The sequence below is a fragment of the Amblyomma maculatum genome, chromosome 2 (genome assembly GCF_055883805.1).
Source record: "Amblyomma maculatum isolate TAMU_Amacu chromosome 2, ASM5588380v1, whole genome shotgun sequence".
Taxonomy (NCBI): Eukaryota; Metazoa; Arthropoda; class Arachnida; order Ixodida; family Ixodidae; genus Amblyomma; species Amblyomma maculatum.
Genome location: NC_139345.1, coordinates 96575821 through 96597966, shown reverse-complemented (window position 1 = coordinate 96597966; position 22146 = coordinate 96575821). Strand labels below are relative to the sequence as shown.

Here is a 22146-nt window from a genome sequence, read left to right as displayed (position 1 = left end):
ATCATCCTGCAGTTATTCAGGAATGCGACCCGTATGAATGGCGCGTATAGCCTGTATTGAATCAGTGTATATGGTATATCCTTGAGGGGGTACTTACGCGAGGTCTTGAATACTAGCGACTATTGGCAGGGTATCGATAGTCGCTGTAGGAGGAGGATCTATGTAAGGACCAAGGGTATGTGTCACTACATAGCTACAGCTCTCAATTGTGTAAGCAGCCGCTCCGACGTTAGTTCGGGATGCATCTGTGTCCCACTGTCACTGTCACACTGAGGTGGATTCCTGGTCACGCTGGAATCCCAGGCAATGAGGTAGTGCATCGCCTCACCCGCGAACTTCAACACCTGACGCCTGGGATTTCCTGGCCTTATCCACCCACGTGGGACCCACTACTCTTCACTACAAAAATGAAAATAACATTCACTATGACAACATTAGAGAAACTCTTCGTACACTTCCTCTTCCTGATAAATCACTCACTACCACGCAAATACGCATTCTTGGACGCATACTACTCCTGCCAGATCGTTGCTATACCGATTCAGACATTCCTCCGCATGCCCAAATTGTTCCAAACACTATGCAAACTTAGAACATTGCATGTTTTCATGCCCTGTCGCAATTCATTCACCCCCCTTTCCACACCCTCCTCCCCCAAGGTGGCGGGCTTGGTTAGCATCTGACCAGCTGAATGATCAGTTGGCCTTGGTGACCCTGGCCCAGGACATCCTTGACGCTTAGTAATGCGTTGAATAAAGTTGTTTCCTCCTCCTCCTGTGCATTAACTAATTTGAAATTTCGGACAAATTTCGCTCCAGCTCTGGTCCTCCTAACGGTTCGTACGTCCGAGATGAGGCTTCGAAGAGGAGGGGAGCGCGCGCATCCCTGCCCTTCCCCAAGCGGCAGCCCGCGTGACGCGAACCAATGCACAAAGCAAAAAGGAGGGGACCTGGTCGGACGAGTTCTGGCCGCCGCGCCTCCCAGTTGGGCAACTCCGCGTGGGTACGATGGGTGTGTGGCGAGTGGGCTTCCGGTAACCGAGACCGTGCTCGTGCGTGCTGTTGTAGTGGCTGCGACAGGTGATTCGAAGAGGATGCCGCCGCCATGCTACGAAACGTGAGTGTCTGCGAGAACAACTGTTACAGCGTTTAGTTCTATTCGTGCTTTCCGACAACGCTGTCACCGTGAGAAACGCTTTGCCTTGGTGATCACGGACTCGGCAAGGTTGCCCCTGTGTCCACCGTTTACCTGTCGCCATACTCCCGTCGGTACCTATACACCACGAGATGGCGTCCGCCTCAGCAAGGAATTCGACTTGAACCCTTTAATGTCCTATCACTACCGTTAGCTCCAAACTGCAACGTACATGTGTTTACTTGCTTGAATCATGCAGTGCGCATTGGACGAACGCGGATGACGTCACTGCAACAGCGGTGCCACGATGAATATCTCGTCGCGGTTTTTGGATCAGGTCTGGTCGGTCCTTGACTTATGCATGCATCACGAAATAGCAACTTCGGGGACATACGTGATGCCTTGCAGGAAAACGGTTCGTATCGCTATTTGGGCCGATGAAACGAATGCTGTTCCAGAGTTTTATCTCGGGCTACGCTTGCTGCGTGTCTTTTTAAGCCCCGAAGCGAGAACCCCAGTCTTGCACGCAACGAATAAGCTTGAAAACATGTGCCCTTGTTTTCTAACCTTATAAGAGGCAGTGCTTAAAGTCTGGCTCTATCGGAGAGGGGTCTCTATTGGTTCGAGCACAGGTGGAAAGGAAAATAACGGTGGAGAGAGAAAGCGGCTGGTGGCCTGCCTCCCATATCGTTTTATACAAACATAAGGGGAGAAATCATTTTCTTCCTTCTCCGGTTTTAGAAATTAAGTTAATGTCTTTTAAAACTTGCTGAGGAAATGCCGAAACAACAGAGAAGGAATTAAATTCTCTGACAACCACTGACAAGAAAAAAAAGATGACAGCCTGCTTTGTATACATGCAGTCCTTATGGAATATATCGGAGCGGAGGGGTCTCATACCCCTTTTATATGCTGGCGGGGGGGGGGGGGGGGGGGGGTCTCAGACCCCCCTGGCTTTAAGCCCTGATAAGAGGATTATTAGGCAGCCCTACGCAGCCGCAAGGTTTCTTACTTTTCATTTCAACAGTCTGCTGCGTAGTGGCGTTGCATCGTCTGTGTTTCCTTTGGTTATCTGTGCACTTACCTCTGCCACCTGGAGCTGTATTTTGAGCTTATTCTTTTGCTTAATTCTCATTGTTGTCATCCGCCCCGTTTCGCTTCACCAGGAAGACGCTGCCAAGGAAAAAGAAAATTTAATGTTACAGAAAGCCTCTGGTTCGAAACGGCTTCAGCTGCTCGGTATGTCACAAGAGAGAGAAACAGTAAACGGAGACAGTGTATCGCGTTTTAAATAATGCTGCTAGGTCTTCCTCCTAACGCAAGCGACAAGAGGCACGTAGGGGCACAATCATCACTTATAGCGCGCATAACCCTGGTTGGTCCTGGTCGCTCTTGCCTTCGCAGTGCTTCAAATATAGCTTCTGAGACAAAGTGCAGTAGATGTTCATGGTCTCACATTCTGTGCTGGCATATTATTATCTTTTTTTTTTTTTTTTTGCGCCTCGTCACTTTATTTGTCTGCGCTTCTCACAGCACCCCAGGGTAAGAAACAAGTCTTCCGACTGCGAATCAGAAGCAGCTGCACCGACATCCCAGTTCATGTAAAGAGGAAGTTCTGAAGTACGAATAATCGCGCTTTTCCCGAGTAAAAGTAACGCTATACCATTTCTTTGTGAGTGGATGCAAAGTTTAGGCACGTTTTATTGTGTCAACTGACAGTAACGTCACAAAAGAAAGAAAAATTCCTCTTTCTTTTTTTATTATTTTTTTTTACGAGTATGGTCTAAAGTAAGAGGCTCATGTTTGACACGTGAGGCATACGTCCCTGTTATGGTTCGCGTCGAAGGTACTCTCCCTTTGAGTGCAATAAACGTGATAAAGCCATTGTATCTGGTACTGAAAGAAGTTCAGCCAAACCTTATTCCACGGATAAATACATCTGCTATTTCAGCGTGGACGTTTTCTTTTAACAAACTGGAAATGATTTATCATACCGCAATGAACCAGGTTGCCGCAATAACTCGAAACAGACCTCGTCGTTGGTAAGCGCCGAAATTGAGACCATTCGACTACAAGACTGGTGTGATGCATGTACACCTATGGGCCCCTTTTCTTTCCGCGCACCATTTATTAGTGCGACGAAGAAGAATGTGTAAGTGCGGCACAGAACAACAAGGATTCTGCCTAAGGGGTGAGGAGAGATGGTGGACGGCTTGCTTGGTATACATGTGCAGCAACATAGAAAAACGATCGACATAGCGTACAAGATAAAAAAACGTGCAAAGAGTGTGCAGCGAGATGGTACCTCAGAAGTCTTCACGTTGGATTCACTCATTTTTTTTTTTTTTTAACGCGACAGCGTTAAAAGATCCCTTCTCCAGAAATCGCCAAGACTCTTATTTGAGCTACAGGACTAGCGTGTGTCCCGTCCACCTTCTGTGTGCACCCCTTCCTTGTGTTCTATAATAGCCACCATGATTCTTCAGGAAATCCGCCGTCGGCGTTATGAGCGAAACATTAGGACCATGCCTCTGGTGACATGGTCGGTCACTGATTGGCCGGCGGGTTGTGTGACGTCACGAGACCACGTGACATGACCAGCTTGGGCAGCCCCTTTGAGGTAGGAGGGTTAAATGGGGCTTTCTATCTGTGCCGAGTGGCCTTGTACATAATTTGGTAACATACGGCTATACTATATACTAAAGTGCATGTATGAGGTAACGAGGCAAAAATTAACGGATCAGGGATTAAGCGATTAGCGAAGCGCGTGTTCGCGAATGAAGATCCGCAAGAAAAGCCGCATACTATTACCACTGTCTATAGTTACACCTTTAAAGGTGGAGCTTGCCCCGCAATTTATTTTCCGTTTTTCCTGATTTACTCACTTTTACGCGAAGTGCTCGTTCGGTCGAAAATCCGTCGCGGTAACCCAAGTTGGGAAAGACGATGTCAGAGAAAATACGACCATGATTTCGTGTCCAAATGGTGACGCAAACATTCTTGTGCAGCCTTCAGGGTGATGCCGTATACAATTTCACTTCACATTTAGCCTCCATCTTCTATAGCCAAGTTGAATGTACTAGTTTGCGATAAGCATTCGAACCGATGGCATACGCACCTGAGGTGAGTGTGCACTGAGACGTGAGGACAGATACTGCGCTTTCTTCCAAAACCAACTTAAACGAAACACATATAAATGTATTCGTGGAACGAAAAAGCAGTGTTAAGTGTGGATATAAGGCGCCTCGCGTCTACTCTTGTGGAGAAGCTTGAGCGTCCTGGAGGCTGGGACGTTATTTAGTTTTGCACTACGACGGGCTACCCGTCGTGAACTGCTAAATCAATACTATTCTAGAGTCTAGTTGCCCCATAATTCAGAAAAAAAAATTAATGAATGCGCTCAAGCGACGACAGCAGAGGCGAAGAAACAACAGACAAGTTGCAGATTTAAAAAGCTCGAACGGCAGGGACAAGGAAAGGCATGGCATGCGCTGTGCATACAGACATTTCTATAGCATTAGTGACTTAATTCCTTGGCTCCCATTATTCGCAATGTTTAAATCTGCAATACATCGACTCGCCCAGATATATCTCTCCATCCACAAACGAAAAGGTAGGGTGTAACTTCCAACTTTAACATCGTAAAGGAAGCCTGCGCAGTGAGGAAATGATGGCCGTATGACAAAACCTTCTATGATTCTGCCACACATCCCCTGCGAATCCGATGCGTATATGTCTGGCATGAAAGTTTTTTCTTTTTTTATTAAAGAAGAAAGTTTCCTCACTGTCCTATCGCTTGTAATCACCTCTGTCGTTGTCACTTAAGAGCAAATCTACGAATGAAATAACACCTGAATGAATGAAATACGAATGAGTACGAATGAAATAACACCTGTGTGGCTGCAGAAGTACGCCCGTATCACCGAGAAAAGAAATATAAAAATTACAACAAAACGTTAAAATATGGGGAAAGCAGGTAAAGAAAAGGAAACTGCATGCGCCGAAAAAGATGAAACAGGATTATTGCAGTCAGTGCAGTGAAATTTGTTTTCCCGGATGGAAACCCTTACGTCGGGGTCTCGCTACATGCGTCCGAGACTGCTTCCGCATACGCGCTTCTTGATATGATCTCGCCTGTAGCGGTGCGTTTCCGCAGTGTACTTATCGCTTTCTGAATTCCGTCTCTGATCCCTTCAGCTATAGCTGGACTAAGTAGTTTTTGTTCGTTCTTTTTTGTCCTTTGTTTGCTTGTTTCCTTGTTTTGTTTGATTGTTTGTTTATGAGTTCTCCCTCTGCAACTTTTTTAAGCAAAGCGCATTTTTTAACTGTAGGTGCTTAGCTCCTGACAGCCAGCAGTCATTGTAGTCAAGCGGTCGAGGACAAATTAAGCAGCCCCTCTGGCTGCTAATAAAACGCGTGCACTTCTATCTGTTGTGTTTCTATGGAAGCGTACAATGATTGATTGCAGTGAATCAACGATTGCACTTTAAGAAAATAATTCACTAGATTTGTGCAGCATCCAAGAGTTCCCGCTCACGGACAAGATCGAACTCAAATGGAGACATTTTTTTACTTTCGAAACAGTATTGTCAATGCGAGACGAAACCGCCCCAACTGTAGACTGCTAAACCGAACTCAGTGAGCCTAACGGTGCGTCTATCCTCTATAACCAGAAAAATCACTTCAGTGTCAATCTAAGGAGACAGAACTTTCCTCCGCTAGAAGAAAAACCGGCGAGCAATGCGCAGTTCTAGTAGCATCGAATGGAGAGAAAGATAGCAGAAAGTACTCGCAATAATGTCTACGGGCACTCGCCTCCCTGTCGGTCCACGCCAAAGGGAAGAGAGCAGGGACAGTATAAATGGCGGCTGGGCTTAGAACGGCTGGCAACGTTAAGTTTGTGAACCGTAGTAGAAGGAATGTTAAGGTTAAAACGTAGGGTGACTGACCAGTGCTGACCTCGCGCGTCAGCTTGGTCGCACAACGAGTAACCAACGCTCCCTTATGCGCCCGCTTTTCGACCTATTAACAATGAAGAATTCAGTTAGGTGCCTCGACCTACTTGCGTTCCCCGCGGCCTCCTCAGTAAAAGCGCGACCGTCACAAAAGCAAAGCGCTCGTCTAATGTAGTCCACGCTATGTGGTCAGGTGGCAGGGGAGGTGTGTCATTAGGTGCAACGTGCTTTTCTCACCTGATGACAGCAGTGACGGCCCACTTCAAAGCGCCGTTGATGACTAGTACCCCTCCTCAATTCACCGCGCTGTTTTCTTTTGTTGCTGTTGTTTTCACGAGTTTGCCGTCAGACGGTTTAATTCAGCCGCCGTGGCAAGCGTAGCACGGCGCATTGGCTTCCTGGCCGTGGGCGCGCTATAACGCGTTCACATGCACACGCAAGCCGCTGTGCAGCGAACGTGCCCTCGAACACGGATGGCTGGTCAGTGAACTGCGCGCGCCGGGCGTATAGGAAGCACTGTTCCGTGCACTGCGCATCACCCCCCACCAGGTATTACAAAAGCGAAGAAGTGGCGAAACCCACAACAATGGCCGCGTCGCCGCTTATCTGCACGCAGCCATGCGTGACCCTTCCGAAGCGCAGTGCATCTGAAAGGCCCGTCGAGGGCCTCACGGACCGAATGCAATGGCCGTGGCAAAATGGTCGCTGCGTTGTGTGGGAAGAGCGACCCGGCAGTCCAAATAGAGGTCGCAGACGCTAAGTGTTTCATCTTTGAACGGCGATTTCTCTGTCGAAGCCGCCGTTGTTTTAAAACAAGACAAAATGCTTCACGCTCGGGCTAATTAGCCACTATGGAGGGATACACTGTGCGACGGAGCGGTGTTAATGACGACGGACACTTCGACAAAACGCGAACTTCGTTGTTGCCTCTTGTGCCTGAGAGCACACGGCCAGGGCGGTGCTGAAAGAGGTGCGGAGAAGCGGGAAGAAGCAAAGTTCGGGACTGAGTTGTCATGCTTCTCGTGTGCGACCAAACTAAAAAGATTAGCCGAGCACAACTAGCGTTAGAATAGGGTTATCCGCTTTCCGGAATGCAAACGAAAATGAGGCAGGTCGCACGAGAACTCTACTCCAAGTTGATAGGACAAGCGAAAACAGTGGCACCTTGTCGCGATAATGACTGCAAGGAAAATGGCGCACTAGGCACAGCTTCCCTCAAATAGCGTTGTAAGGTTTATAATATAAGTGTATATCACAACACAGGAGAAAGATTAAATCGGTCTACTATCTATCATAGTTAGCCATGTGACACGACAGCCGGTGACTTTGAAGCCACACAATGGTTATTCGATGATTGCACAATGTAAAAGAGGGAAGTGGTTCAAGGAAGCTTCCAGCAATTGCCTAGAACGCTAACAACTCCTTTTCTTTCTTTTTTTTTTTTTTAAGCGAGAACCTCAAAATGAAATCCTTGGTAATTCTGTTCTACTGAAGTTAATCCTTGAAAATGGCAGTCTAGTGTATTGCCGAAGTAAAGATAGGCGGTCGTTCGACTTGCTTTTGTTTAACGAGCAGTCTAATTCTCTAGCATTACTATCACTCTCTACACACACCGCACTTTCTCGCGTTTATTCGGAACAGTAGGAAGCCTATAGCTGCAGCAGCATAATCTGGGCCGGCTTGCACGATAAAGTCCGAGCTAAGTCCAGACTTAAATGGTGTCTTTAGAAAGACCAAGCTTATTTAAGACGGCTCGTGTTCCGAACGTCGAACGCTTCGGGTTATGTTCACCAGAGTGGCTTCTCAGAACGGCCTCAGCAACCACTTGGGGCATTTTTCCTCGTAACACAATCTTAAGCCGCAAAAAGTAATGGCACGGATTTTACACAACGCAAAATTGACGGAATGTGTACATCTTACACCAGGGACAGTGCCAGCGCATCCCTGTATTTCCCTAATTTCTCTACTTAGACACCTGGCGTCCTTGTGTCTTAACCAAGACACTAGAGTCGTGATCATACAAGCGACTTATTCAAGTCAGGACTGAAGCCCAGTCTTGACTCCAGTCTTAAGCGGCCATGCTAGTGGCCTATTCTTAAGACTCCAGTTAAGTCTGGACTTAGCTAAGACAGTCTTAAGATTGTTTTGTGCAAGCGGGCCCTGGTCGCAACGCAGTGGATCCCACAGGACGTTGTTACGAAGCATGCCAATTGGTACACGTGTCTTTCAATGATTATAATTGAAATTATACTTCCCCCGCGTAGTTGCAAACGAGTGCGACATACTTTCACAAAATTAATAGCTGGGACACATACGCTCAGCCTCATATTGGCCCGACACGATAGCGGCATCCCAGTAGATCGCAGGTTACGCAGGTCAACCTTCACTGTTCTCGCGCTTCACCTTTTGGGGCAGCGGCGTACATCAGATCGTGGGGTGTTCAGGTGGTCACAGCATGCTGGCGCCCCTGTACCACGTCAAGCAAAGAGACACCAACCAATATGCACGTTGTTACTCACTCAGTTACTTTCGTAATTAGAACATATATATATAGACACGTGCAAATTAGCATACGCCCTGTAAGATACCACTGTGCTTGAAAGGCCACACGACACGCATATAAATCCCCCGTCTGTGCCGAAGTCGTATACAAGCATGCTATTGTGCCTAGACAGCGTGCGTGGCTTACGACAAAGTTTGACGAGGGTGTTGTTGCGGCCTAGTTGGTTTAGCATTGCTTGAAAGGTAATAGCAGAAACACAGGACAAGCGAGGAACTAACAACACAGTCGCTGGCATAACTGAAGTTTATTCGAAAGGTGTACCCACATTAAGCTGTCTCGAGGCAAGCTGCCAGCTAAGTTAACTTCAGGGGCGGTTTAAACGGCCAATAAGTGATAAAATATTAAAAGCTCAAAAAGTTTCAACGAGAAACGGTGCCTGTAGGAATAGTGACATCATGAAAAAATGAAGACGATGCACTTGAAGGATGATAATGGGCAAGGGGTGAAAAATAAAAAGCAAAATGAGGGTGGATGCAAGGGCCGTGAAGATCATGCGGTACGTGAATGATTACCTTGGCCTATTCAAAACGGTCGAAGACAACCAGCTCGCAGCACCGGAGGGCATCATGGGCCTATTTAGGTCGAATTTTACAGGTCTCTATTTAACCTCACAGCTTCTGGCAAACAACGCAATCAGGTTCCTGGATATGGCCCCCAGAACCACACCAGATCACATCTGTTGGAGATACGTGCCACACTCTATGAAGATCTTTCTGCCCCTCTCTTCAGCGCAATCGAAACTATAGTGAAACGCATCATTGACATATCAGCTCTAAGGACCGCGCTTCAACGATAATGCTTTCACTGCGTCCCGACCAGCTTTCAGGCGCAAGTTCCCCATGTCATTCCTCATTAACTGGGCATAATTGTTACTGCGAGAGCTTCGCCATTCCCATCGCGGTAAAAGCAGCCAGGGTCTGTCAAAAACAGTGGTAATTACGTACATGAAGCAAACCATGGACTCAAGAAGGTAACCGGGAAACACAGAATACGTATAGCTTTTCCGGCGCCCAACTGATTAGGAGGCCTCTGCAAGAGTCAACCAAGATGATCTGCCGAAAAGCGCGTGCAAGGTTAAGCACAATACGCCGTATTTAACACCATGTGTGAATTCGATTGTTTACGACATGCCGCTACCGTGTAGTGCATCCTATATTGGACAAACAGGGGAGAGAGAGAATCAACTTTATTCATACAAAGTAATTATGCGGGTGGTTCACCCAGGTCCGGGAAACCATTGACGAATACGACCCTCCAGGCCTGACCGATCAGCTGGCGCTGAAGGGAGAGCTCTGTGTTAGCCAGCTTCGCCTCCCAATGCTCATGGCTACTTTTCTGTGGACCGTATAATTTAAATTATTCAACTGCGCATCAGTCCGCACGTCCAACCCCACTCACGCAGAGAAGGCAGCTATTGCACTAGCGCTAGCTACCAACGCAAACGCTATTGTACTCACAGACTCCCAAAATTCGTGCAGGCATATTACCGGCGGACTAATCCATCAATCATGTCTGACACTATTAGCAAAACATCCTCCTAATCGGACCTCAATCATATGGTTTCCGGGACACACGGAACACACGGGAGGGAGTGACGCCGCCCACCGGCACGCCCGAGCTCTCTTACACCGGGATCCCCCCTTAGCCGACGAGGAAAAAGAGCATATTACACAGCCCATAATCAGATTTGCTGAACCCTTGCAGGCCTACAGACAGGCCAGACAGACATACCTCACACCTCACAAAACTATAGACAAGGCGGAAGACCATACCCTCCGCCGGCTACAGACACCCTCGTTACACCATTTAAACTCCACCAATGGTACCCCTCACTTTACACACCAGAGTGCCCACACTGTAGAGAAATAGCTACGGCTTTTCACATGGTGTGGGCATGCCAATTAAATTCCTTATCGATAAACTTCCTAATCCCAATTTGGAGTAGTGGGAGGCCATTCTGCACAGCTAGGACCCCGACCAACAACGAGGACTGGTTCGCAGGGCCCACGCTGCGGCGTATAGGCCACTGGACTGCCGGAATAGGCGGACCACCCACAACTCCAAGAATTCACATGCACTCAATGAAGTTTACAATCAATCAATCTGAATCAATCAATCAATCAAGTTGTTTGGGGCAGTTTCAAAGCATGTGGGGGATGTCGGACATCTCTCCGCAGGCCGGACATGCATTTGTGGGGTATTGCGCGGGCCAAATCTTATTGTGTCGGGTTAGGTTTGGTAGTGTGCGGGCTTGAATTTTTCGCCATATAGTGGCTTCCTGACGAGTGAGGTCTTTGTGGGGATCTGCGTATGTTCTGCGACAAAGTCGATGGTATAGTTTATTATTTCGCTGTATGTTAGTGGAGTGAAGGTTCGGAGGTGGACGGCTACGGGGCTCGGAATGTATGACCTCGAGCTATCCCGTCAGCCGCCTCATTGCCCTCTGTACCTTCGTGTGCAGGGATCCATAGAATACTGTTGCTGGTGTGTGTACCAGGAATGTGATTTTTCATGATGTGAGCGGCCTCTTGGCAGAGTTCCCCATTGAGGTGCGCCTTGTAGGCTTTCTGCGAGTCGCTCAAGATTGTACTCATTTGCTCGGTGGTGTGAGCGTGCTTGATGGCAAGCGCGATTGCGACTTCCTCAGCGTCCGCTATGCTTCGGCTTTGGACCGTGACGTTGGCTATCTCGTCTCCGAGGTTGGTTTTGACGGTTGCTACTGCAGCCGCCCGACCTTGGTAGGGGCTGGGGTCAGTATACAGAATGTTTGTTTTGCGTCGTATGACATTTTGTTGAATTTGCTTGGCTCGGGCCTTTCGTCGTTCACCGTGGTGTAGGGGGTCCATGTTGGTTGGAATTGGGAGGACATGGTACTCACCGCAGGTGGCCAAGGGTAGCCTGATGAGGTGTGTCAACGTTTTCTATGTGGTGGTGACGTCCCAGCCGCTGAAGGGTACTGATGCCTGTACAGCTGAGACACAGGCGGCGTTCTTGAGCAGTTATGATGGCTTCCTTGTACTCCGCGTAGGTACCGAAGGCGCCCATGGCATGGATGGCATCGGTTGGCGCAGAGTTCGGAAGACCGAGCGCTATTTTATAAGCCTTGCCGATTTGGGCTTCTATTTTCTCCTCTTCCGTCCTGGTCGTATCGTGGAAGGGTAGGCTGTATGTTCACCGTGGAATGATGAGGGCTGTCACCACGCGTAATGCGTCCCGCTTCTTAAGACCGCCCTGCCTGTTGGTAATGCGGCGCGAATCATCCCGCAGATTTGGTCTTTCGCGCGGGTGGGCTCTCTGATGGTTTATTGGCGTTCCCCATGGCTCTGGATCCAGATGCCAAGTATGCGGATAGTCTGGACCTCTCGGAGTTCCTGGTCTTGCAGGTGAAGGCTGATTTGTTCCTTTTTGAAGGCCTTTTTTGTGGACGCGGATGTATTCTGATTTTTCCGGGGAGCAGCTCATCCCGCAGCGTTGAGAAAAGTCCTGTGGATGGTGTCCATGGCTTGAGGTCGATCAGCGAGCATGCGCTTGAGGGGATTATGGCAACGTTGAATAGCAGGGGCGAGATTATCGAACCCTGCGGGGTGCCTTTGGGCGGGGAGGGCCGTTCATCAGACTTCAGCCCGCCCACGCTGATGGTGGCTGTTCGGTCAGTGAGGAAGTTTCGCACGTAGCAGAACATTTTTTTTTTGTCCGCATCGCAGGTCTCCTGCGCTGCTGAGGATAGCCTCGTGACGGATGTTATCAAAGGCTCCTTTGATGTCTTCGGCTAGGATAATTCCTTCATTTTTGGATCAGATGTGGTCTAAGATTTCCTCCTTGAGCTGGAGCATGATGCATCAACGAGCGTCTGATAGAACACTCGAATTCACTCAAGACCTGCACAGGCAGCAACTTGCCCGGTCACTTTAAGATGTGCTCTTGCATGCCAGTCCATGGCAAGACAATAATATTGAAAAGCTGTTACGGAAAGCGCACACGGCAGACGCATGAGGTTTACCTGATTCAAAACTGTGGCGACACGTGTGTCAGCAGTCCATCCATCAACCTATTAACCAAAGCACAGTGTGTTGCGTATCTGAAAAAGTAATCTCGTCTCCCTTGGGACACCTTTCGCATAAAGTGCAAGCCACGTTCTTCTTTTTTACCCAACCACATGCCCATTACCTGCAACTTGTTTGAATTTTCTCCCTCTTTCCACATCGTTCATTACCGTTTTATCGCTTTTAAGCTTTATCCGGTCCTTCACACCGCTCCTGACGTTGACTCATCTGACAATTACTAGCCTCGAGAGAAACTCAATGTCCACCTTTCGAACAAATTTCGGTTGCAAGTCTGCGCTTGTGTTGTTCGTTCCTCACTTTGTCTCGTGTTTACGCGCTGTTCCCTTTTAAGCAATGTAGGTTTCAGACACGACTGAAATTTACGAAAAGTTGTTTTTTAACGTGAAACCAAATTACCGTAAAAAGTTAGGTCTTGTGAGGCATGCACCGGCTTTTATTTCACACTGGAAATCCTGTTTCGAATTATTGTCCTTCCAGGCATCTACGCGGGACTTAGGTTTGTCGACAAGAAGCGTGAGGTAGGTTTCTCGGCATAGGCGGGGCGCGGCTTTCTCGACAATGCTGATGCCGCTTTTTGTGCTGAATAGGGAGCTTGCATGAAGCTATGCATGCTGGGTAATCCGCCATGATGTTGTCGCTGGCAGCAGACGGCGGGCAGCGCAGCCAGGCTGAATTGAGCAAGTGCCTGGTCGTTTTCGACGGTCCACCGAGCAAACACGCGGCTTTTCGTGCGCTGACCTTAATGTGCGTGCAGTTGTCGGCAGATTCCCGAAGAACGTACGCGTCGACGCTGTGCCCGAAAAGTCGTGCGCGCTATGGAGAAATGCAAAGCAGTGCGACGCGGACCTGTTCAAGGTACTACGCCTCTTCAAGCGCGAACAACTGACTGCACTATGCGTCAGGACATGGCCCCATCAAATATATGACCCGCGAGCCCTTAGGAAATCGTCGTATGAAGCCTTTGAGCCGTTCTGTGGGCACACAACTTTATGTGTACTGCCAGCGGCTGATGCACACTTTTCGCTGATGATTATGACGTGACAGTTCTGCGCCGAGACAGCCACATTCTAAAAGAAGGACATTGCAGACATGGCACCCTAATTCTTCAGTGGAACAGAGAGTACACAAGTAATGGTTGAAGTTAATAGGATAGTGCCCGTCATTTTTCTTATGTGTTTTCCTCTCAATATGTTCCTTAGATGATTAAGGCGATAAGCCTTACTAAGCTGTGCCGTGTCCGCAAAATTTGTCATCCAAATGTGTCGCCGGATATGACGTCACCGCCTGGTACTGTCGTATTGAGTCAGTGGTCATTAATAGTAATGATTAATAACAAATGATAATGATTACTATTGACAAAGGTTAATTAGTGATATGCAATTAGTGATATGCCAATTAATGATAATGTAATTAGTGATACGTAGCTAGTGATAGGTAGTAGAAACGTCCCGGCAGCGCTATACTTTCGCATTCTCCCAATGCAGTTTCTGCAGTGACCTCTAAGTTTTTTACATTATATGATTTTTGAATGAAATGAACTACTTTTTACTCAAAAAGCATAGCGCACCTCTATATGACCTGTACCTCTTACGCCCATTCCTCATGTAATGTCCCTTGCATGCCGGCCTTTCAAAGCAAACAAAAACGTCTACTGCAGGATGATCTCGATCTGAGCTAGTTGGCTCATATCAAAGGTGGAACTATATAGCCTAACAGACCCTCCCCCCCCCCCCTCACACACACACGCAAAAGAATACAACAGGACAGGAGGCTGGTTCACCACAACCGCAACAAGTAGCCTCGTGTACGGTTGTCTGCCTTATGTGTGTTTTTTCTGTTAGGCTGTAGTTCCACTTTATATACCTATACTTAGGTCAAGCGTTTTTGGGAGTGCAAAGGTCGCCCGTTCTTCGAACTGGTTTACTGTGTTCCAGGGAACGACAAGCGACGGAAGATGACGGCGACGACTAGGCACGAAGGGGCACAGACTCGTCGAGTGCAGCTTCCTGAACGGGGGGAGTCAATGGGCGGGCACTGACGAGACCCTGCAGAGACTCGTCGATGCGCCTGGTGCGGCCTCCCTGCGGCCGGCGGCTGCGGCGCTGTCCGGCGCTGCTGGCCGCCGCGCTTACTTCCGTTGCGTTGCTTCTGGTCGCGTCCCGGCACGGCGCCCTGTGGAGCGGCGGCGAGGAAGAGCAGGACCCGGACGTGCGCCAGTGGATCCGCAGGGACGCACGTCAGAAGGAGTACATCAACCGACGGGGCATCCACGTCATCGTGGGGCACTACATGGGCAAGGGACTGCCTTGGGAAGCCACGCCAAACCTCACGGATGGTATGCGCGCAGAGTGCCACTCTGGCCTCGAACTCAAACGCGTCTGCAGCTATGCCGAACCCGTTAGTTAGCTACGACGCGATGGTGCGATTGATAGTAATGCATTTGGCTAGTACACGCGGCTATTCGGTGCTTTCGTCACTCATATGCACCAACCACGACTTACAGGCTCAACAAGCCTTAGTTGGGCGCGCTCGGGCGGCAGCAACCGCCACTGGGGTCCCAAATTAGGGACCTCCACCTAGTGCTTGTTAGGACCGGTCCACGGGCTGATTCAAACAAACCTCATGGCCCTTGTATAACCAATATATGTTTTTACCACCACCACCACCCACGCTAAACGTCTTGCCAATGTGCGAATGCTATATATAATGCTTCTTGTTCCGGTAACGATAGCCAGCTAAAGTCCTAATATAACAGCTGATAAGAAAAAAAAGCGAATTCTATTGTAAAACGTTCATATGTACAGAGAAAGTGTACATCAGTACGCGATGTTGCGCAACAAAGCGCGAGACACTTGACTGGAACCGTACGAGTACGACGCGCTAGTCATTGCTGATGAACTTCACAATATAAAAAAGTGTGCGCGTTGTGCTTGAACCACAGCGTTCTAACTCAGGTGACGATGAAAAGCTACTTATAGTACAGCAGCGTTTTCATTGATAACTCAAATTTTTGCACGAGGAGATTTTACATTTGCGCACGCAGTAAAATGATGCGCACATTCATAGCCGAACTTGTACGATTCTGATATAGCCCGCTGCAAAATAGCAGACTCTTAGTGGCCAGTCACGCATCCGTGCATACGATGAGCTTTCAGAATTCATTCAGTGATTTGCAGGTGCCAGCTGTAGCTTCAGCTTCCATGGCAACGTGCAGGACACGAAGTGCTTGCGCCTGTTCTCTCTCGTGGGGTGCCTTGTCAAGTGCGTATGTGACACCCCTTTCTTTCTTTCATTGTTTTGTTTTTTTTCTGGCGCAGAGATACTCAATGCCAACGACTTCGCCCCAGAAAAGAATGCCGGCGCTGAGGGGCAGGCGGTGATGGTGCTCCCCCATGAGCAAGCGCGCAGCAAGATGCTCTTCCATGTGAATAAGTTCAACCTTCTAGTCAGCGACAGGATCCCCCTTAACAGGTCTCTACCGGACGCCAGGAAAGAGAGGTACTGGACGTCATATGCGCCGCGTTCCATAAACGATGCACCTATTACTCATGGCAAACTCGGATATCCGATAAAACTTCGGTTGGGCCTAGTTGGTTCATGATTTTCTACGAAACTGAAGAGCGTAAACAGAAGACAATCCACAGAGAAGAGAACACAAGGACATGCGCTGTCCTTGTGTTCTCCTCTGTGGATTGTCTTCTGTTTGCGCTCTTCAGTTCCGTAGAAAATCGGATATCCGAGCGCGACATGTCCACTAACGGACAATCGGCGCTGAGTGAGAGTTAATAAGTTAATAACAGGCGCATTGCATAAACTCGAAACGCTCAAAGACAAATTCATACCGCGATTTGTTCGTATAGTCATTGTCGTATATTGACCTTCTGATAGCCTTGCGTCACTTTACATTCTAAAACGCCTGTCGACGTTTGCGATTCTTTTTCTTATAGGTGTATGTCATCGTTAATATATATTCGTGAGTGCAGTCCGAATGTACGCAACTTGCCCAGAAGTCCGTAGTTTGCACTGTTTTGCTGTTGATCACAAGTCATCTCTGAAGCAAAGAATAGGCACCTTTTGATACCCCTGTGGGCTGTGTAAGATAAGCAAAACCTTGACGAAGTGTGGTACGCGGGGAAAAATCTGAGACAGCATTTTCAGCTGGGTTCGCCTGCGCTGTTGGGGGCCTATTGACGGGACAGCGTTGAAGGCCTCGCTGTACAGAAAATCGGGCGGTGTCTGCGTTGCAAGTGATGCGAGCGAAAATTCTTGGACATGGATCTGGCAGGCTGTAGTTGGCAGGTAACTCGGCCTGATACTGACTGGTTGGATAGTTGTATGACGTCACAAGTCCGCATGACATGGCAGATGCTGCCAACTCAGGCTTCTCAAGTCGGATGGGAGGGTCGGATGGACATAGAATCTTTCAGGAGTCTTGAGGGCGGAGTTAGACACGACGCTACCCTTAGGCTATGCAGGCATGTTTTCGTACAACTTTATATAATGTCGGGTGTCATTTCACATCCTGTGGCAGCTCCCCTGGTGGTACAAACTACGGGCCCAGTATTGGTGCTCTGTTGACAATACGCTGGTTCTATGTCGGGCCGGCCATTGCTAACACAGTGCCAACATAGGGAAAATGGCGTTTGCTTTCTAGGTTACGACTGCATGGCCATTGAGTGCGTGTGAGATAATGGAGGCACGGTTAAGGGGTTAGCGATTCAGCAAGTAACAGGTTGCTTGCCCCCGAAAGAGGATCCGATAAAGAACCCAAATACCGCGGGAGACATTAACGCTATTATCTAATAGCCTTAAAGGCGGAGCACGTGTCCCCCCCCCCCCCCCCCCAAATTTTGACTGCTATATTTCAGACAGCCTAGAACTGTAAGTCAGCTTAATTATTTCGTTCCATTGGGTCAGGAAAGGAAGGCTGTTCTTCAAGACGCACTTAATCATGTACTTAAAACAAACCTTAGATTCCTGCCGTTACACATCACAACGAGTGTCGGCATGCGGTGCGCCTTCGCCGGTAAAACATACGAGCATACTCTTAGTTAATCCATTAGTTGGAGTCTTGCTGGAGCGCACCTCGACATCTCCCACGGACTGCGCAGCTGCAAGAAACTGTCGTACAACGTGAGCGAGCTGCCGGACACGTCCATTATCATCGTGTTTCACAACGAGGCTTGGTCGACGCTGCTCAGGACGGTGCACTCAGCCATCGACCGCTCCCCGCGGAGGCTGCTGCGCGAGGTGTTGCTCGTCGACGATGCCAGCGAGAGAAGTGAGTAGGCTGCGCTTCCGACAATAGAGCAAGGACATAAAACGGAGAGGTTAACCAGACTAGGCTTCGATTTGCTGCCTTATACACACGGGGATAATAAAAAGGAACAAAAAGATGGGAAGGTAAGCGGCAAACGAGAAATTAAAGAAAGGGCATATCGGGCTCATTATGACGCCGACTAGAAGCGACCTCTGGAACCTATAGGAGTCTCAACAGTTGCGTTATCTTTGGACGCATCCCAGGTATCTGCTCGAACAGTATATAATGATCCGACCGGCTAGCCAAATTGGCAGGCTCGGATATCTGTACGAGCATTCAGGAGCTTTGAGCTTAGAACAGGGTGGAAAAGTGTGTGGGATAACATGGCGAACGAAATATACTATAACAGTTGAAGTTCTGGCTCATGCGCCGCTGATTCCGAACCGTGCCGCGGCGCGCAGCGTTCCTGAAGGAGCCGCTGGACCAGTACGTGGCCCGCTTGCCGGTGCCCACGCGCGTCCTGCGATCCGTGAATCGGACGGGTCTCATCAGGGCTCGACTGCTGGGTGCCGCCCACGCCAAAGGACAGGTGCTCACCTTCCTGGACGCCCACTGCGAGTGCACCAAGGGCTGGCTCGAGCCGCTGCTGGCCAGGATAGCCGAGGACAGGTATGCGCGCACCACGCTCTGTCTCTACTGAACACAGCGGCTTCACACAGCGGCACTCAATAGAGTAACGCTCTTGTCAATGGTGTACTCCCCTGATGGGGCTGGGATAGGTGGGTCACCGCCGCTTGCGGCGAGGGCTGGCCTGCCACAGAAAGTTTATCTGCTGTAGGCCGTTATTGCACCCGCCACCATTTCGGTATTGGACGACGGCTGTTGTTGCTGCGCGCGTCTTTCTCTCCCCCTTCCTTTTCTTTCTTCTCTATTTTCTCTTCTGTCTGCACGAGGCAGCGGAGGTGGCTCAGCTACAGAGCAAGTAGCAGGCCCGTGCGTTTTCTTTTCCTTCTTCCTACAGCCACAACAACACTCAATAGAGTTTCCTGCAGGCCATCAAACAGAGCAACGAGAACCGACGCGTATGTGGCGCCTTGATGGCTAAGGAAAGCATTCTGCCGTAGTTAATATTACGCGATACGTATACATGAGCTCGTTCAGTCGAAAACCCGTCGCCGTACCCCATGCAGTTTCGGCTTGGGTGTTGTCGGGAGTGTCGAACGTGGTAGGAAAAATGAAGGTCTGTAGTCGATCGGTAAGTGCTGCGAATTGGATGGGAAGTGTGTCGGTTGATTAGTGGTTAATACTAAAGTTATATTTAATTGATTAATTATTGACAATTAAAACTAACAAAAATTGATATTTGAAAAAAAAAATGAAACAAATAAAAGGTAAAATCAACAAAACAAGACAAAAAATTAGAGCAGATTACACTATCGTGTACGTAAGACTGATAACACTGCTGACAAAGCGATGCTGTTTGCGTTTCGTTCGACTAAGTTATCCGTGATTATACTTCGAGACTCGTTATTTCTATATGTTTTTATTGCAAGGGTACGCCTACTGATGGCGCAAGGTACAGTCCCCGTCCCCATCATGCCTACGGCTGGTCTCGAGGCACGCGCGCGACGCTGCATTCAGTCCGGTCGTGTCATGCCGTCGCATTTCGCGGCGGTAGCGGTAGGGGAGGTGGATCACGGCAGCAGTGTATACGCGCCCGTTCAACCGTAAGACATTACATTGTCTTTCTGTCGTGTTAAAGACTAACTTCTGCTTTTTTGCAAGTATATAAGTATTTTCAATGGTAACTACTTCCGAGTTTAGTGTTATTAGCCAAGGGTTTCTTGTGATGAAATCGGTGAAAGTACGCACCATTTGCTGAGCAAGTCGTAGTTGGTAGATTCCGGCTGTGATCCTGAAGAGCTTTTAGTTAATTTTACGCACCATGTCACGCGTAGACGTTGGACACAGCGCCTCTAAGAGCTCAGAGTTTTCGGCTGACGCGCACACTTGCTGGCCTAACACCAAGCGTCGGCACTCAACGGGCGGAACTGCAGCAGAATATACGCCTGCTTAACTATTTCTACTCAAGATACAAGGTGGCTTCAGTGAATAAACTGTGTTTTTCTTGGTATTCACATTACAACATGGCATGTCTTTCACGGGAATATAAAAGCGGAACTCTTTTCGTCTGCAAGCTATAACCGCGGGCAAAGGCACTTCTCGCAATCCTGATCGGGTGTCGTCTGCCAGCAATCGCAGCTACTCGCGCACTCATTTCCTTCGAGACAAGCAATTTGGTCTAGATATAGTCTCGGAGGACACGTAACGGTGCTGTAGGCTGCGATCAACCTTCAAGAGATGGCACTGACTACCGCCCGCGTAGAAGGAGAGAGTAGGAAAGGGATTGGCAGGACGTTTATTGCCATAGAGTTCCTTACACTAATCACGCCACTTCCATCATTACAGACATGACCGGATGTGACGTCATCACGACGTCACATCCAGTCATGGCCAATTACGTCACCGGATAATGACGTCACAACCTCGTGGTATGCCGCGGAATCTCGCGACGAAGTATGACACTTCTCGTTGCCGGATGGACAGGGTCATGGCTGCGAGTATGAGCCATTAAAGGCTTTCGCCCTAAAGGTAAATAACTATTCACCAGAACCTTTTACATAACTTTGCTAATCTCACCCTGCCTCTTAGCTTAATTTCGATCCTATGGCGGATTTATTTCTTCGTCCACTACCGCTAGGGATAAGTGTGGCCGCACGCATCCGTGTGCCAAGATATTCGTATTCGCTATGTAAGTGCGAACAGTGGCTTTCGTTCGATAATGCTTGTCTCTATCACGTGGTGTTATGGGTGCATAACTGCATGGGAGAGATGATACTTGTAGTTTTGCCCTGATAGAAGGCCCTAGCAATAGCGGTTCAGGCAAGTGCTGTTTGTTGCTGGATGTTGAAGCGTTGCAGCAGCGATATTATACGGTTCGAAGTCTGCCTGAGGATCTTTAAGATAGCGCTAGGTGCATCGTTTTCATCGAATCTAGAGTATGTAACGTTGCGAAATATTCATGACGGGTCTCTCAAGAGACCCCATTCATGTTGCATATCGCGTAAGCGCAACAGCGAAAATGCACGGTTGTGGAATGCCAGGGCAGTCTTTGCTGTTATTTGGAGCGCCCAGAGCGAAGAATGAGCTTCACATGATGGCTCGACGGCTGGTCCGCTTAATCATAAATTAGCATAGAAACCTTTCTAAGTTATTGTACGTGCGCATTTGGCAAGTGTGACGGAATCTCTGTATACTGAAGGAACCCACAGACGGAGTATGGTGCCTGGAGCGTCTTGATCTTTCTCTGCGCAGGAAGCGAGTCGTGTGCCCTGTAATCGACATCATCAATGACGAGACTTTCGCGTACGTGCGTAGCTTCGAGATGCACTGGGGAGCATTCAACTGGGAGATGCATTTCCGATGGTTTCCCGTTGGCAAGAGAGAGCTCAAACGGAGAAAAGGAAACTCGACGATGCCTTTCAGGTAAGCGTATAGACCAACGAAGTTTCCTTAGAATGCGAAGAAAATAAATAATCGAAAAGTGTGCTCCACTCTTCGAACTGCAATCTTCTGTTTCTACCAGGGGCGCATATGAGAAGCACGTCGCGTTAATTTTCATTTTACGTAGGCCGGTTTTCGCAAGACTTCACGAGGAAACTGGTGCGCATGAATAAATAATCTTGCCTTTGAACTAACCACGCATTCGCTTTTTTCTCCTGGCTTGTGGGTTTATTAAATAATTCGGAATGTTTACACATTTTAAACTTCGTGGATTCACATCCATGCATAATACAACTTCTCGAAGGACGACCGAACTATGCATATATACACAAGATGCATGCACGTCCCACACAGCAATAGAACATGTTTTATTATCCTCAGCAGATGATGAGCCAGCTAAACAAAGAGTGTCATTTAGAATAAGAAACCTGAAACTTTGCTTCTGTTCGTTATTGTCTATCTTACCTTATTTAACGCGATAGATAATTCTCTACCAGATTCATTTATTTCCCTGGTGTGCGTTTCCCATATCCAAGCAGACCTGCCCGATTATCATATGCAAGAAACGTGTCTTTTATATACATAGTGCTGGTTTCATAAGCAATC

The 22146-nt window shown here is 48.5% G+C and overlaps 1 protein-coding gene across 1 annotated transcript in view; it reads left to right on the top strand.

The window, feature by feature from the left end:
- Positions 1-1000: 1000 nt before the first annotated feature.
- The window catches only part of LOC146199323 (polypeptide N-acetylgalactosaminyltransferase 1-like), a 32149-nt gene continuing 11003 nt past the window's right edge, over positions 1001-22146 (top strand). The window contains exons 1-6 of the mRNA XM_084592754.1: positions 1001-1116; positions 14651-15051; positions 16034-16214; positions 17828-17997; positions 18438-18645; positions 21352-21522. Of these exons, the coding sequence (XP_084448880.1) occupies positions 14778-15051; positions 16034-16214; positions 17828-17997; positions 18438-18645; positions 21352-21522 (1004 nt within the window). The 5' untranslated portion in view covers positions 1001-1116; positions 14651-14777. The remainder of the gene's footprint in view (positions 1117-14650; positions 15052-16033; positions 16215-17827; positions 17998-18437; positions 18646-21351; positions 21523-22146) is intronic.